Source organism: Patiria miniata, unplaced genomic scaffold, assembly GCF_015706575.1.
Source record: "Patiria miniata isolate m_02_andy unplaced genomic scaffold, ASM1570657v1 HiC_scaffold_20, whole genome shotgun sequence".
In the NCBI taxonomy this organism is placed as follows: Eukaryota; Metazoa; Echinodermata; class Asteroidea; order Valvatida; family Asterinidae; genus Patiria; species Patiria miniata.
In genome coordinates this window covers 26452547-26469270 of record NW_024037059.1, presented here as the reverse complement: position 1 = coordinate 26469270, position 16724 = coordinate 26452547, and the positions used below count along the sequence as shown (strand labels likewise).

Here is a 16724-nt window from a genome sequence, read left to right as displayed (position 1 = left end):
CTGGTCTCCACTACAGTATATGTGTATGTACCCAGGTGGCTTCGGAAACGAAATGGGTTGGGGGGGGGGGGGGGGGATAAGAAGGCCTGGCTGGCCCGCGAATCTTTTTTATCCCAAGCGACATTCATATCCCATCTTCTGTTTGGTCCATTGCATGCATATCTAATGCCTTGTTCTCCACAACACAAACCCAAGATAGGCTTCACGTCTTTTGAGAAATATTCCTTCCTCACTTTAATTATTTCATATTAAAATACCTGAGACAGTTTACCCATTCCTGTTGGCCAATAGCCCGCCACGTGGGTAGACTTTTAACACCGATCAGAGTTCAAACAACGATGTCCCGACTCCGATAGGCTCGGTCACTTTTTTTATCGGCGGCCAGGTAAGCCACCAATCCATTTTTATTGTTATTTGGCGGGACTAATACAAATATACACTTTATCGCGCTGATTATTATCTTGACCTTTGCTCAAACGCTACAATTGTTTATTTTAAAAGGCTTTTTGCAGAAACCATCGATAGAACCCGGACACCGAGAGGGCACACACTGTCTTTTCGCATCATAATAACACTGCAAAGACATTTGTTGTGAATTGTATTGTGCAACATCGATGTGCGACATTAGAAACTCATGTTAAGAAGACTTTGAACAGCGTGAATTCCCCTTTTGGCAAAACGGTAAGAAATTCATGTAGTGGCTTGGTTTTATGGTGTGGAACCGTGACGAGCAAACACCGGATTGACTGCCTGAAGTCTTTTCATTGCTCTTATGAGAACGATCCAATGACGTCTTTTATAGATCATTTGTTGGTGTAGACGTCACATTCAAAAATAGAGCACGACACAGTAAATCGCCCTGTTCTCGTCCGATCGTGTACTTGAGTTTCAACGCTGTTCCGTGTCTGTTTGGTCATGCGACATTGACATCTACAAATTATTTGTCAGATATGGCGGAATCTCAAGTGGTCTGGGAACAACACTAAGTTTTCTCAAGAATTCATCGGTTTCAGGAAGTAACCAATTGTATGATTTTTTGAACAGGAAGGACTGAAGGCCGGAATGAAATGCTGCGACAGTAACGGATGCGTATTCTGAGGCTGGTACAGCCGACATGGTGTGCCCATCAGGGTCCCGTTGCGGATGGTGGCGTTGGGTCGTCACATTCGCGACTTTCGGTCAGTTTTTCTTAACTCTCGGACCCCTGTTCAACTTCAGCATACTGTTTGTGAGCCTGCAGGAGGATTTCCATTCCAGCTCGGCGTTGACAGGTTCGTACGGAAATACGATCCAGCGAGATGATAACTTGATTTGGGTTTGCCTGATGCCGGCTACAGCCGGACCGTTCGTGGTCGTTGGCAAGCCGTTTGGAAGCTTAGGTCTGTCATAAAAAGACCGCATGCTTAAAGCGGTGAATGAAGGTCTGCAAGACAGAGTGATGACGTTACTCAGGGAACTTCATGAAAGAGTTTTTGCTTTATGTTAATTTGCATTATGTTAACATTGGGCAGTCGCAGGGGCCTAGATTTGTTTAGATTCCCGATTCCAGACTATTAAACCAGGGGACGAGTAGCATCTACATTGTATTTAAAAACAGTCTCTCCTCTTGAAGTGGTAAAATTATTTAAAAGTGTCTAGGCCTACTAACAGAATGATTGCTATAAAGATTAAAAGTATACTTCGGGGTTATTTTATCATTGTTATGTCTGTTTCGCTTTCAGGTTGGCTAGGGTCTTTGTCACTTGCACTGGCTTGCATTGCTAGTCCTTTATGCTCTCTCCTTACACACAAGCTGAGCAGTCGAACCGTCGCCATCTTGGGGGTGATTGCCTTCTGCGCAGGACTGTTGACGACGTCATTCGTTCCCGTGCCATCGCTGGGATACGCGTTCTTCACGTTTTCGATCTTGACGGGCGTGGGCGCCAACCTGGCCACGAATGCCTCCTTGGCCCTCCTGCTTGACTGGTTTGCCAAGGCGAACTTCTCGCGGGCGAGTGCCCTCGCTCTAATGGGATCCACAGCCGGTAAATTTGAAGATAGTTTCCCACAACTATGTAGACATACAAGGGCGGATCCAGAACACAATTTTTTGGGGGGCCAAAAAAAATTTTGGTCCCCCAAAAAAGTGGGTCAAAAAATTACGGCGTGGGGTTCGGGGCCCGCTAAAGGGCCCCGAATTTTTTTTGGATTCTAGATGCTCTGTGGTGCGATCTGAGGCAATTTCTGACCACTTTAACCAATGTTTTTTTGAGGAAAAGATGGTGGTGTACTCATTGCCTGCCTTTATTGCGATGTCACTTAAAAAAAAAAAAAATTGGTTTCGTTTTGGGGGGGGGGCCATGGGCCCCCCCCCCTGGATCCGCCCTTGTAGACATACACAGTTTTTCCTTGTCTTCTAAAGAACGAATCCAATTTCTAGCGATGAGAGTGTTTAAGATTATTAAAGATAAGAGCGTTAATGATTGTTTGACTCATTTAAATAATGCACTAGTATATTCTAGTCTACTAGACTAATTTATATTTCATTTTAATGGCAATTTTCTTTGTTAATCTGTCTGATATGCAGGTATGCTTGCCTTTAGCCCTCTGTTGACAGCCTTAATAACTCACTACGGATGGCGTAATGCGCTGAGAATTCTCAGCGGTGGAATACTCGTGATCGGGATAGCTGACGGTCTGCTGCTGGCTGACCCACCATCAACCGAGGACTACGCTAGGGCGCCCGATGAGTCTCCTGGTGACGAGAAACATGAATTGGAGAGCATGGTCCCGGGAAAGCAGGTTCATGATGACGGCTGCATTGAAGAGACTGACGATGAAGCAAGAGAAACTGACGAAAAAAGTACCAACAATGAGGAAGCACACATTTCAAATCAAGGATCTCTCGAAGTTGGAGAAGAGAGACATTTTCGTGGAAGACTGATTAGTGCTTTAACGAACCCTGATGCTTGGGCGTGGTACTTGGCTGCGGTTTTCTCATTCGTGGGCTGGACTTTCTTCAATACTAATTACGTACGTTTCCCAAAAATCCAAATATTAGGGAAAATGTTGCCTTTTTCTAAGGAGCTTTGGTTTTATAGCTGTGGTAATTGAGGTCCAGTATTGTTTCTGATCAGAATTATACAATTCAAGACAAATATAACTGGAATGTTATCTCAAGTCGTCAGTTGAAATTGAACAGAAAACATGTTTTTTTGCCGTGTGTGGGAATCAATGGTGCTCATTCATCTGCTAATGATGTTGATTAAGAATCAACGTAAAGCTTCTAAACCACCATCTCTTGAGATTACCATGTTTGACATACTTTTTGTAATATGTGTACGTTTTTTCCATGTTTTTCTCCGTAACCGGAAGTGCCTTATAATTTGAAAGTAGAAAAACATGTGAACTTGCTTTCAACGATGTTAGCCTCTTGCTAGATTGTAAATTACAAAAAATACTGGTGATGTCTTAAATTGCCTTGCAATATGAAATTGGTAAAAGATATGCTCCTGCTTTCAACGATGTTTTAAATAGAAAATTACAATTGGCTCTGACCACTCTGCATTTTTCTATTGCATTTTTCTATCATTGTATAACATAACATAAAAAATACAACAAAATATTGCCGAAACAGCCCTGTGTTTGTCCACAAACATAAATTTGGTTTATTTTTCCTTTCTTTTGGTGAGGGGTAATGTTTCTCGAACGCACAACAACAAAACAAAATTGCTTTGGTTCCTGCAGGCTAGTTTTATGGACGGACTTGGTCTGGACAGCAACAGCATTGCCTCCGTCATCGTGTACTTTGCTTTGGGGGAACTTGGCGGGAAGGTCCTGATAGCCGTAATTGGAGATCGTCTGCCTTTCTTGTATCTTTATCTATTGGTGGCCTCATGTCTCCTGGGAACCGTCGTTCTGGGGTTTCTGACCATTGCCAAGACGTTTGGTGTGATGGCGCTTCTTGCAGTGGGTAAGTCAAGGTATGTACTCAGGTTTTTAGTGCAAGACAACAGCTTATCTCTTAATTATTGCTACTTCGAGATACTTAGGGACCATATGGAAATGGTAGGCATTCTGTTATTGAGAGCGTGTTCCGGATGCTCGGATTTGGGGTGAAACTTCTGAATTGAAATCGAGATCCTAGAATATTGTTTTCTCAGAATGTACAGCATCTACCCATCAGGTTACCTGTTAAGCACCCGTCTTTACAGAGTTTCAAAAAAATTGCCACTCGCTCGCTGATGAAGCAAAACATAGAATGCACATCAAGACAATTAAAGGCCGCTCCATGTTGGCTGATATTGTCTTCCAACGAAAAGTCTCGAAGCGGTCAAACATTTCCATTATTCGTTCTGGCATATATATAGCATAAACACTGTGTCACACAACTTCATAACGTCCGTGGAATGTTTGATTAACATTGTTCGGTTTGTTTGTCTTATGCTTGTTTGTTTGTTATGGCTTCCAGTTTCCGGGGTTCTACGGTCAGGCGTCTTTGGGACACAATTTACAGCCGCAGCTGAACTTTTCCACGAGCAGTATGGCACTAACGGTGTCATGGTAATGTCGTTAGTTCCCTCCGGAATCGGAATTCTGATCAGTGCACCGTTAGCGGGTAAATACGTCCAACACATGATGTACATGTTATTTCAACTAGAGAAAGAGTTTATAAGACACAAAAAGTACCATGCGGTAATACATGCAATACCTTTTTTTACTCATTGACCTACTCACCAGGCAGTTCTGTCGTATAGGATTACCCTGTTACGCCGGTGAATGTGCTAAATCTGGCCCATTGTACACAGATACAAGAACAGTCTCCTCCATGCAGTGTGAACACACAGCCTGAATTATTGAAAAGAATTGTGTGCATTCAGTGAGCAGCTTTACTATGTTGCGTTGTCTAGCATAAGTGCTTATTTTCTTCTCTTTTCTTTTTGCTAGGTGCAATCTATGACGTCACAGGTGACTACGTTCTTAGTCTTCTTGTCATTGCCGCCCTCTTCCTTTGCGCTTCAGCGGCCTTGATTTTTATTCCAGTAAGGAGGAGAATTAATCAGGCCGTGCATGTTGTGTAAACACGCCCACCCTCTATACGAATTTGGAGATTGTGTCCCGAATTTCGTTTCAAAAATAATAACGAATCCTGGCACGTCATCACTGTACACTCCCGAGGCCCCCTTCAATGGAGAAACTATTGTGCACCCTAATGTACAAAGTAACTTCCCCGTGACGGATTATCAGAACGATAGCTACAATCCCGGCCAAAATGGTTGGGACACTTCCTGAGCCTGCCACGGTCACCCACTCCCCCGCTCCCCCGGTCAATGTTGTTCTCTCCAGCTGATGGAGCACACAACGCGCAATGAGAGACAACATTGAAGGGGGGGGGGGCAGTGAGATTTGGCCAAGATTGTAGCTCAGTGCTTTTGCCATAGCTGGGGTTCCAGCTGATGGAGCACACACCGTGCAATGAGAGACAACATTGAACGGGGGGGGGGGGGGTCCAGCGAGATTTGGCCAGGATTGTAGCTCAGTGCTTTTGCCATAGCTGGGGTTCCAGCTGATGGAGCACACACCGCGCAATGAGAGACAACATTGAACGGGGGGTTGGGGGCCCAGTAAGATTTGGCCAGGATTGTAGCTCAGTGCTTTTGCCATAGCTCGGGTTCCCACGGTGAAAAAAGGAATGGCATAATAATGGTTTACGATAATATGAATAGAACAGAATCCGTAATTTTTAAGCAAACATGCCATGGGTCCCATCAAAGTGCCCGATATTTTAAACAGAAACGGCCCAAGCCTCAACATTATACCGCTGCTTTTCTCAATGTGCAATTAATCGAAAGTACAGTTCATTCTTTCCGCAAAATTATTTCAGTAATTAGGAATCCACGATGTCCGCATGGTCTATAGATTCGGCAGAGAAATGAGCCTCGAACAGAGGTAATATTGTTGAAGCGTTTGAGACCTTTGGTATAAAGCGCTATATAAGCACTACATTACTGTTATCATTTTAGCGATCTTTTTTTATGATTTCCGATTTGGATTTGTTGACTGCCTTGATTATTAAACGTAGACCTAATAAGAATTGGTATCTTTTGAGTGGATTTATTGTTGTTGGCTGGATCTGTTGTGGATCATGTAGTAGTTGGTCTCGGAAATAGAATTAAAAACCACAGGAGACTAAAAGTTTCCCTCTTAGATCGTTCCTTGCAAAAAAGAATGAACACAAAATGAACTATCTGTTTATTATATAAAATTCTTGAAATTATTTTAGTTAGCTGGTCTCCACTACAGTATACGTGTATGTACCCAGGCAAGGGCGGATCCGGGGGGGGCCAAAGGGGGCCATGGCCCCCCCCCCAAAAAAAAAAACGAAACCAATTTTTCTTTTTTTATGTGACATCGCATAAAGGCAGGCAATGAGTACACCACCATCTTTTCCTCAAAAAAACATTGGTTAAAGTGGTCAGAAATTGCCTCAGATCGCACCACAGAACATCTAGAATCCAAAAATATTTCGGGGCCCTTAAGCGGGCCCCGAACCCCACGCCGTAATTTTTTGGACCCCAAAAAAAATTGCGTTCTGGATCCGCCCTTGACATGGGCGCGTGTCATGTTTACTTCCCGAACGCGCGATGGGAATCGGCAAATGAAGTGATCAAATTTTGATCATGACTATAAGGTATAGTAAAAAGTCCAGGCCCTTCTTATCCCCCCCCCTCCCCCTTGACAGCGCCAGCAAGCGGTGATTACACCATTCCCCAATGTGCATTCTCCCTTGCCGCTGGCCCAGGCTGCGCACCGCTTGCTTTTATCATATAAACATTTTCCTTGATGATCATCGAATCCTCATTCATGAACCAGCAATATTTCAACATATTAGGGACTCTGTCACAATATAATGAAGTAGAGAGATCAAGTTTTGTTATGAAACTTGGCGTAATTTAGGATTTTCGTTCAGCTCTCCGTTGCTCATGAAATTTGATGGAGGCCCTCTTGCGTTCACATTGAGAAAGTTTATTTGACAAGTCGCTTTGAATCACGGTGTTTTCATCATAATTACTGGTCAAAGGTTTCAACTGCAGTTAAATCGATTATTTTTGTGTGTAAAATCAAAGTACATTAAATCTCTAGGTCAGTAACAATGTATTTAGCTGATAAATTCACAGATTATGAGTGACACAAAATAATCTCAGAATTTCGATGAATTGGATTTAATCTCTGAAATAATTATTGTCTTTAGAGAGAAATCCCTTGCTACAGTTTGTAATTGATTCACGGTCTTTACTTTTACTGTATAGCTTAACTTATGACTGTTTAAAGACAGACTGAATTAATTCCCTGTTATCACTGTCAATTTAGATAATTTGGATTTTTACAATGAAATGTATGTGTTTCTTGAAGAAATGTACAGTTAGGGTGGGTATTGTGCTCTTACACCTCGACAATTCTTTCTCGTAAGTGAAATACTCTCCTAGATATTTATAATTTATGTTCAATCGGGTCCCCCTCGGGAACGATGTTACATTTTATGGTTTTCGTTTCGTTTTTCTCCCTTTTCTGTCCTTGTTTTTAATTGTTTAATTGTTTCCCCAACGTGCTGTCTCCCTTGCGGCTGGCCTGCGCACCGCTCGCTTTTAACAGAATAAAACCGTCCTATATGCTATGGAAACATGCATTCTGAGCCATGCTGTTACTTAGGTCAATATTGGTCAAGTGACTCATTGGTTTGTTAAAAGTGGGGAAGTGGAAGAAATTTTTGACCATTTGTGACCCGTTTTAAACAGCAGGTGAGTTAAAGGAGTGACTCGAACCCGGGTGTTGGTGTGTTTATTTATTTATTCTCACATCACACTCCAGCGGCCCCCACACAAAGAGCAAGTCAAATTTCCAGGAGGGAAACTTTAAAAGTCTCATGTGGGTTTTGAATTCTATTGCCGATCGAGTCCAACTACTGCATGATCCACAACACAGGTCAACAACAATAAATCCACTCAAAAAGATACCAATTCTTATTAGGAGGCCTGCGTTTAATAATCAAGACACTCAAAAATCTAAATCGGAAATCCTAAAGATCGCTAAAATAATAATAATAATGTGGCGCTTATATAGCGCTTTATACGTTAGGCCTCAAAGCGCTTCACCATTATTACCCCTGTTCGGCAGGCCACGAGACCAGTTTCTGCAGATGAGCGTATTCTGGTCTCTACCTTTACATGTACCCATATATACTCCTGGGTGGAGAGCGGCAATTGTAGTAAAGTGTCTTGCCCAAGAACACAAGCATCATGTTCGCCGCCAGGGTTCGAACCCGCGTACCACGGCACGTGAGTCGAACAGCGTAAACATTGGACCACAGCGCTCCAGCCTGAAAATACACCCCGACTATATGGTGCATAAAAACCAAACACTCATTTCTTTTTCTCTGCCGAATCTATAGACCATGTGGACATCGTGGATTCTTAATTACTGAAGTAATATGCGGAAAGATGGAATTGTACTTTCGATTAATTGCACATTGAGAAAAGCAGCGGTATAATGTTGATGCATGGGCCGTGTCTACACTTTGATGGGGCCCATGGCATGTTCGCTTATAAATGACGTATTCAAACACAACTTATTTCAGTGTGTTGTAGCCATAGTTTCGTAAACAATTATCATGCTATCATTTGTATCACCGTGGGACCCTCTTCAATGGCAAAAGCACTGTGCTATAACTAATTACCTATTTTTTTCGATAATCGTTCGCTAAGAGTGATACGGTGGGACTAATTCAAGTCTGTGTTTTTACGAACTGCTATTAGAAAGAAAGACAAAAATTGCATTTGATTTTGTTGATTATGCCAGCAATTGTGGAATAACCTTTGAATTTTCTCTCTTTTTGGGGTCATACTTTATCGTATTATCTTGACCTTTGCTCAAACGTTAGGTTCATTGTTTACTTTAAAGGTTTTTATGCAGAAACCGGACACCGAGAGTGCACACACAGCAGTCTATTCGCATCATGTTAACAACTGTGCAAAGAAATTAGTCATGCATAATTATTTTGTGCAACATCAGTTAGCGACATCAGAAACTCATGGTAAGAAGCACTTTGAAATGCCGGATCTCCTTTTTGGCAAAACGGTAGGAAATTCATGTAGTGGCTTGGTTGGATGGTGTGGAACAAGCAAACCTCGGATTCACTGCCTGAAGTCCTTTTATTGCTTTAATGTGTACATGCAGTAGTACGCTGGCGAAGTTTCTCGTAGTCTAGTTCCCTGATTATTAATCAAATGACGTCTCTTAATAGATGGTTGGTTGGTTGGTATAGACGTCACATTCAAAAATTGAACACGACGCAGTAAATTCCCCTACCCGGCCTTCGTCCGATCGTATGTCAATAATTATGTCTATATATATACTTGAGTTTCAACGCTGTTACATGTCTGTTTCGTCATGCAGCCTTGACATCTACTGTACCTAAGTTTAATATTCGTCAGATACGTCGGAATCTTTTGGTCTGGGAACAACACTAGTTTTCCCAGGAATGTATCGGTTTCAGGAAGTGACACATTTTATAAATTTTTGAACAGGACTAAGGACTGAAGACCGAAATGAAATGCTGCGACAGTAACGGATGTGTATTATGAGGCTGGTACAGACGACATGGTGTGCCCATCAGGGTCCCGTTGCGGATGGTGGCGTTGGGTCGTCACATTCGCGACTTTCGGTCTGTTTGTCTTAACTCGTGGACTCCAGTACAGCTTCAGCATACTGTTTGTGAGCCTGCAGGAGGATTTCCATTCCAGCTCGGCGTTGACAGGTTAGTACGGAAATACGATCCAGCGAGATAAGAACTTGATTTTGGGTATGTCTGATGCTGGCTACAGCCGGGGCATTCGCAGTCGTTGCCAAGCAGCGTTTGGAAACTAAAGCGCTGCCAAAAAAACAGTCTGCGTGCGTAAAGCGATGAATCAAGGTTTGCAAGGGTGGTGACGTTTATTTTTAGGGATTTTTTTTGCATTATGTTAACATTGGTTAGTCGCAGGGGCCTGACTTCTTTAGATTTCCGATTCCAGACTAACCAGGGGACGAGTAGTATCTACATTGTATTTAAAAACAGTGTCTCCTCTTTTAGTGGTAAAAATATTAAAGAGTGTCTGCTAAAAGAATTATTGTGAAGGTACAACAAGTATGCTTTAGGATTATTTTATATAATGCCTGTTTCGCTTTCAGGTTGGCTAGGGTCTCTGTCAATTGCACTGACTTGTCTTGCTAGTCCTCTCTGCTCTCTCCTTACAAACAAGCTGAGCAGTCGTACTGTCGCCATCTTGGGAGTGATTGCCTTCTGCGCAGGACTGTTGACGACGTCATTCGTTCCCGTGCCAACGCTGGGATACATGTTCTTCACGTTTTCGATCTTGACGGGCGTGGGCTCCAACCTAGATACGAATTCCTCCTTGGCCCTGCTGCTGGACTGGTTTGCCAAGGCGAACTTCTCGCGGGCAAGCGCCCTCGCTCTAATGGGATCCACAGCCGGTAAATGCGATGATAGTTTCCCACAACTATGTCGACACACAGTTTTTCCTTGTCTTTTATAGAACTAAACGCAGTTTGATCCAATTTCTAGCGATTAGAGTTATTAAAAGTCGGTAGAGACGTGAACGTTAATGATTGACTCCATAATGCACTGGCGTGGACCTTATACAGAAAGGAACTGTATGATTTATTCTATATAGTGTACTATATTCTAGTCTACTGTAGATTTTAATGTTATTGTAAATGCAAATTGCTCTGTTAATCTGTCTGATATGCAGGTATGCTTGCCTTTAGCCCTTTGTTGACAGCCTTAATAACTCACTACGGATGGCGTAATGCGCTGAGAATTCTCAGCGGTGGAATACTCGTGATCGGGATAGCTGACGGTCTGCTGCTGGCTGACCCACCATCAACCGACGACTACGCTAGGGCGCCCGATGAATCTCCTGGTGTTGAGAAACATGAATTGGAGAGCATGGTCCCGGGGAAGCAGGTTCATGATGACGGCTGCATTGAAGGGACTGACGATGAAGCAAGAGAAACTGACGATAAAACTACCAACAATGAGGAAGCACACATTTCAAATCAAGGATCTCTCGAAGTTGGAGCTGAGAGACATTTTCGTGGAAGGCTGATTAGTGCTTTAACGAACCCTGAGGCTTGGGCGTGGTACTTGGCTTCGGTTTTCTCATACTCGGGCTGGACTTTCTTCAATATTAATTACGTACGTTTCCCACAAATCCACATGACTTTGTAGGGGAAATTGTTAACCTTTTGGGGCATGTTTAGTTGAATAGCTTTGGTTTTTGAGGAGGTTCAATATTGCTTCTTTTCAGAATTGTAAAATTTCAGAAGAATGTAAGTGGAAGGTAATCTCAAGTCGTCAGTAAAAATGTTACAGAAGATTGGTTTTGCCTTATGTGTTAGAATCAATGGTGCTCAGTCATCTATTTATGCAGTTGTACAATTAAGTTTCAACGTAATACTTCTGAACCACTATCTCAAAATAATATAACCACACATCAACTGTTAAATTCTAAACTATAACATACTAATATATAAGTTTGGGATTACCAAGTTTGATACATGAACAATTTGTGATATTTGTGCCATTTAGGTCTCGTCTATAGACGGTTTGTACATACGGTTTGTGCAGTTTCTTTCGGTGAGGTACAACACCTCCCCCCCCCCCGGTCGTCTCTACCCAACTTTGGTAAGCCAACGTTCTCGATCTGACCGGCTCAAAGTTTGAATATAAAAGTAAACTTTGGGGTTTTTTTTCTTGCAGGCTAGTTTGATGCACGGACTTGCTCTGGATAGCAACCAAATTGCCTCCGTCATCGTGTACTTTGCTTTGGGGGAACTTGGCGGGAAGTTCCTCATAGCCGTGATTGGAGATCGTCTGCCTTTCTTGTATCTTTATCTATTGATGGCCTCATGTCTCCTGGGAACCGTCGTTCTGGGGTTGATGACAATTGCCAAGACGTTTGGTGTGATGGTGCTTCTTGCAGTGGGTAAGTCAAGGCATGTTCTCAGGTTTTTAGCCCAAGACAACAACTTATCTCTTAATTATTGCTACTTCGAGATACTTAGGGACCATATAGAAATGGTAGGCATTCTGTTATTGAGAGCGTGTTCCGGATGCTCGGATTTGGGGTGCAACTTTTGAATTGAAATCGAGATCCTAGAATATTGTTTTCTCAGAATGTACAGCATCTACCCATCAGGTTACCTGTTAAGCACCCGTCTTTACAGAGTTTCAAAAAAAATTGCCACTCGCTCGCTGATGAAGCAAAACGATAGAATGCACGTCAAGACAATTAAAGGCAGCTCCATGTTGGCTGATATTGTCTTCCAACGAAAACTCTCGAAACGGTCAAACATTTCCATTATTCGTTCTGGCATATAGCCTAAACACTGTGTCACACAACTTTATAACGTCCGTGGAATGTTTGATTCACATTGTTCGGTTTGTTTGTCTTATGTTTGTTTGTTTGTTTGTTTGTTTGTTTGTTATGGCTTCCAGTTTCTGGGGTTCTACGGTCAGGCGTCTTTGCGACACAATTTACAGCCCCAGCTGAACTTTTCCACGAGCAGTATGGCACTAATGGTGTCATGGTTATGACGTTAGTTCCCTCTGGAATCGGAGTTCTGATCAGTGCACCGTTAGCGGGTAATTCATGGTCCAACACATAGGTGTACATGTTATTTCAACTAGAGAAAGAGTTTATTAGACACAAAAAGTACCATTCGGTAATACATGTAATACCTTTTTTCACTCATTGACCTACTCACCATGCAGTGCTGTCGTATAGGATTAGCCCGTAACGCTAATGAATGTGCTAAATCTGGCCCATTGTACACAGATACAAGAACAGTCTCCTCCATGCATTGTGAACACACAGCCTGAATTATTGAAAAGAATAGTGTGCATTCAGTGAGCAGCTTTACTATGTTGCGTTGTCTAGAATAAGTGCTTATTTTCTTCTCTTTTCTTTTTGCTAGGTGCAATCTATGACGTCACAGGTGACTACGTTCTTAGTCTTCTCGTCATTGCCACCCTCTTCGTTTGCGCTTTAGCGGCCTTGATTTTTATTCCAGTAAGGAGGAGAATTAATCAGGCCGTGCATGTTGTGTAAACTCGCCCACCCTGTATACGAATTTGGAGATTGTGTCCCGAATATCATTTCAAAACTAATGACGAATCCTGGCACGTGATCACTTTACACTCCTGAGGCCCCCTTCAATGGAGAAACCATTGTGCACCCTAATGTACAAAGCAACTTCCCCGTGACGGATTATCAGAACGATAGCTACAATCCCGGCCAAAATGGTTGGGACACTTCCTGAACCTGCCACGGTTACTCACTCCCCCGGTCTGCCGGTCTCCCGGTCAATGTTGTTCTCTCCAGCTGATGGAGCACACACCGCGCAAGGAGAGACAACATTGAATGGGGGGTTGGGGGCCCAGTGAGATTTGGCCAGGATTGTAGCTCAGTGCTTTTTGCCATAGATGGGGTTCCCACGGTGAAAAAGGGATAGCATAATACTGGTTTACAATAATATGAATAGAACAGAATCCGTAATTTTTAAGCAAACATGCCATGGGTCCCATCAAAGTGCCCGATATTTTAAACAGAAACGGCCCAAGCCTCAACATTATACCGCTGCTTTTCTCAATGTGCAATTAATCGAAAGTACAGTTCATTCTTTCCGCAAAATCAGTAATTAGGAATCCACGATGTCCGCATGGTCTATAGATTCAGCAGAAAAATGAGCGTCTGGTTTTTATATTCATGCATATTCAGGGTGTATTTTAAGGGTGGAGCGCTGTGGTCCAATGTTAACGGTGTTCGACTCAGGTGCCGTGGTACGCGGATTCGAACCCTGACAGGGGACACGATGCTTGTGTTTTGGGGAAAGACACTTTACTACTAGAGGTCCAGCATATGACATGATTCTGTGTAAATAAATTAATCAGTAATGGAGGTCATTGACTGTTGTGTACTTAATTGTTTGTCCTTGTCCATCTTGGAGGTTGAGGGGCGTGGGTGAGTGCTGCTACGCGTATAGAGCGGTATATTTCCATCCAAACGGGCCTGCATTCCCGGCTGCTGGGGTACTGATCCCAAGCTAGGTTGTCTGGGTAAAGGGACTACGGATCGGGTGACAGATATACCCGCCACAGTATTGAATAGTCACATGCTTTAACCTCTTCGATAATCGTTGGGTAACACTTATGGTGGGACTAATACAATTCTAAAAGTCTGTGTTTTACGAACTCCAATTAGAAAAAGAGAGACAGAGATTGCCCTTTATTTTGTTGCTTATGCCAGCGATTGTGCAATATTATTATAACCTTTGAATTTCCTTTTTTTTCTCGGACTTTATTGTACAGATTATTATCTTGACCTTTGCTCAAACGTTACGATCATTGTTTATTTTACAGGCTTTTTGCAGAAACCATCGATAGAACTCGGACACCGAGAGTGCACACACAACAGTCTATTCGCATCGTGTTAAAAACTGTGCAAAGAAATTTGTTATGAATAATTTTTTTGTGCAATAAAAATATATTGTGTGCAATATCAGTGTGCGACATCAGAACCACATGGTAAGAAGAACTTTGAAATGCTGGATTTCCTTTTTTTGGCAAAACGGTAAGAAATTCATGTGGTGGCTTGGTTGGATGTGTGGAACTAGCAAACACCGGACCGACTGTCTGAAGTTTACTGCTCTGATGAGTACATGCAGTATAACCTGGTGAAGTTTCTTCTTATAGTTCCCTGATTAATCGGTCCAATGACGTCTCTTGATAGATCATTGGTTGATACAAAAGACACAATCAAAAATAGAACACGACGCAGTAAATTGCCCTGCCCGGCCTTCGTCCAATCGTGTATTAATTATGCCTACTTGACTTTCAACGCTGTTATGTCTGCTTTGTTAAGCCCGGTTCATACTCGGCGCGAAAGCGAAAGCGAAGCGAATTTGACGTCACCAAGCCCTCGAAATAGCTCCGCAGCGAAATTCGCGGCGAAATATACAAAATGTTGCGATTAATAATTGCATCGCAATCAGATTCGCTCAAGTTGAAATGATTTCAACTTGAGCGAAAGTTCGCAAAGTTCTCAGCCAATCAAATGGCACCATTTTATAATCACTGGAGGGCGGACTTTTAAGCCATAACAGAAAAGACTGGTGCCGCAAGTGAAAGGGCATTCCTCATCACATATGTAGTCTGGGGGACTACCTGAGCAGACGACAACTTGCAAGTGATGATTGCGTGTGTGCTTGCGCCCGCCTAGCCTAGAGCTGGCCGACCGATCGTACATACAGTACAGTTGCATGATGGAGCCGGAGGTTGCCGACGGGGATGTGTCTGCTTGCTCTAGTTTTGTCACTAAAAACACTATAAACGCAGAAAAGCTAGTAGAACTTGTGAGAGGTTTCCCGCACTTGTACAACACATCACTAGTAGACTACAAGGATCAGATAAAGAAATCCAACAGCTGGAGGAATATTGCCCAGACTATCGGAGAAGGGTACTCGCCGACAGGCAAGTTCAACTTTCAATTTTGGTTGGCCTGTGCTGTGTCATGTGTGTGGATAGCCCCATAAATGTGGCCTATTTACTGGACTGCCTCCGTAAACATAGTCCACACATCCACATGTACAAAAACGTGTCGCACTTTGCCAAATTTTGATTTTCACATTTAGGCTTAGTTTGTAGTAGGCCTATTGTTTTGCTTTAGAAGCATACCCACCCTCTTTATAATTATAGGCTAGTCAGAAAGTGCTGCCTTTTTCAGATGTCTAATTTTTGTGAAATTTCATCTTGAAATTTTGATACGCAAACGTGTAAAAATGAATCTGGAAATTTCACGAAAAATATACATCTGAAAAAGGCAGCACTTTCTGATTAGCCTATAAAGAGGGTGAGTATGCTTCTAATTTAAGCAAAAAAACCTACAAACTAAATGCAAAAATCAAAATTGTGACCCGCTCTGCAAAAATGAGTCTGATGTCGCATAATTTGAATTCAAGCTTTTGCCATTTTGAAATGGAAACAGTAAAAATTTCTCAAAATTTGGATTTTTTGTTTTTGTTTTATTTTGGTTGTTTGATAGTTTTAGTTCCAATATCTTACACAGAAATGTAAATATTGTAAGAAAAAAAAAAAAATATGAATCTTTGGTGCTTTTCTTGGTTAGTTACAGTGTATTTGTCATTTTTCAAAGCCTATTTTCTCCATTGAGACACTTCTAGCTTTGCAAAAACTTGACAGAATGAAACAAACACAACAATGCAACCAAATGTCCTAGAGAGGTCCGTGATATACCAAATGAAAGCTTATTTCATTCCCATTTTATTAATGTAGTTAACTCAAAATGTCAGTTTTGACACAACAGACTCATTTTTGCGGAGCGGGTCACAATTTGGCAAAGTGTGACACGTTTTTGTACATGTGGATGTGTGGCCTATGTTTACGGAGGCAGTCCAGTAAATAGGCCACATTTATGGGGCTAGTGTGTGGAGATTCCTTGCTGTTGTAAAATAGTATGGGAGATGTTGCACCCCAACTGTGGCAACCGTGCCGACTATGGCTCATACATCCTACTCGGTCCCAGTCCCATAGTACAGGGTGGCTAAAAAAAACCAAACCGAGATATTATTGATAATTAGGCCTAGGCTAGGGCCTACATGTTACTGTA

General features: G+C 42.4%; 2 protein-coding genes across 5 annotated transcripts; both read left to right on the top strand.

Moving 5' to 3' along the window:
• The first annotated feature begins 102 nt into the window (after nt 1-102).
• LOC119728350 (monocarboxylate transporter 13-like) lies at nt 103-9257 on the top strand. 2 transcript variants are annotated; one of them, XM_038200558.1, is made up of 8 exons: nt 103-681; nt 1045-1271; nt 1722-2024; nt 2567-3012; nt 3727-3952; nt 4451-4597; nt 4927-5021; nt 8938-9257. In XM_038200558.1, the coding sequence occupies exons 2-8, from the start codon at nt 1115-1117 to the stop codon at nt 9214-9216; spliced, it is 1653 nt and encodes a 550-aa protein (XP_038056486.1). In that variant the 5' UTR covers nt 103-681; nt 1045-1114; the 3' UTR covers nt 9217-9257. The 2 variants fall into 2 exon arrangements, with proteins under 2 accessions (XP_038056486.1, XP_038056487.1); XM_038200559.1 differs by lacking the exon at nt 8938-9257 and having other exon boundaries at nt 109-681; nt 4927-6310.
• Nucleotides 8982-14907, top strand: LOC119728354 (monocarboxylate transporter 14-like). 3 transcript variants are annotated; one of them, XM_038200565.1, is made up of 7 exons: nt 8982-9070; nt 9564-9793; nt 10207-10509; nt 10788-11233; nt 11798-12023; nt 12536-12682; nt 13015-14898. In XM_038200565.1, the coding sequence occupies exons 2-7, from the start codon at nt 9637-9639 to the stop codon at nt 13146-13148; spliced, it is 1413 nt and encodes a 470-aa protein (XP_038056493.1). In that variant the 5' UTR covers nt 8982-9070; nt 9564-9636; the 3' UTR covers nt 13149-14898. The 3 variants fall into 3 exon arrangements, with proteins under 3 accessions (XP_038056493.1, XP_038056495.1, XP_038056494.1); XM_038200567.1 differs by lacking the exon at nt 12536-12682 and having other exon boundaries at nt 13015-14907; XM_038200566.1 differs by lacking the exon at nt 8982-9070 and having other exon boundaries at nt 9462-9793.
• Nucleotides 14908-16724: the final 1817 nt, after the last annotated feature.

Excerpts from the sequence above, each read along its gene's own strand:
- LOC119728354 (XM_038200565.1), top strand. The coding sequence starts at position 9,637 with ATGGTGTGCCCATCAGGGTCCCGTTGCGGATGGTGGCGTTGGGTCGTC. Across the intron at positions 9,794-10,206 it reads TTCCAGCTCGGCGTTGACAG|GTTGGCTAGGGTCTCTGTCA; the intron begins GTTAGTACGGAA and ends TTTCGCTTTCAG. Across the intron at positions 10,510-10,787 it reads TCTAATGGGATCCACAGCCG|GTATGCTTGCCTTTAGCCCT; the intron begins GTAAATGCGATG and ends TCTGATATGCAG.
- LOC119728350 (XM_038200558.1), top strand. The coding sequence starts at position 1,115 with ATGGTGTGCCCATCAGGGTCCCGTTGCGGATGGTGGCGTTGGGTCGTC. Across the intron at positions 2,025-2,566 it reads TCTAATGGGATCCACAGCCG|GTATGCTTGCCTTTAGCCCT; the intron begins GTAAATTTGAAG and ends TCTGATATGCAG. Across the intron at positions 3,013-3,726 it reads CTTTCTTCAATACTAATTAC|GCTAGTTTTATGGACGGACT; the intron begins GTACGTTTCCCA and ends TGGTTCCTGCAG.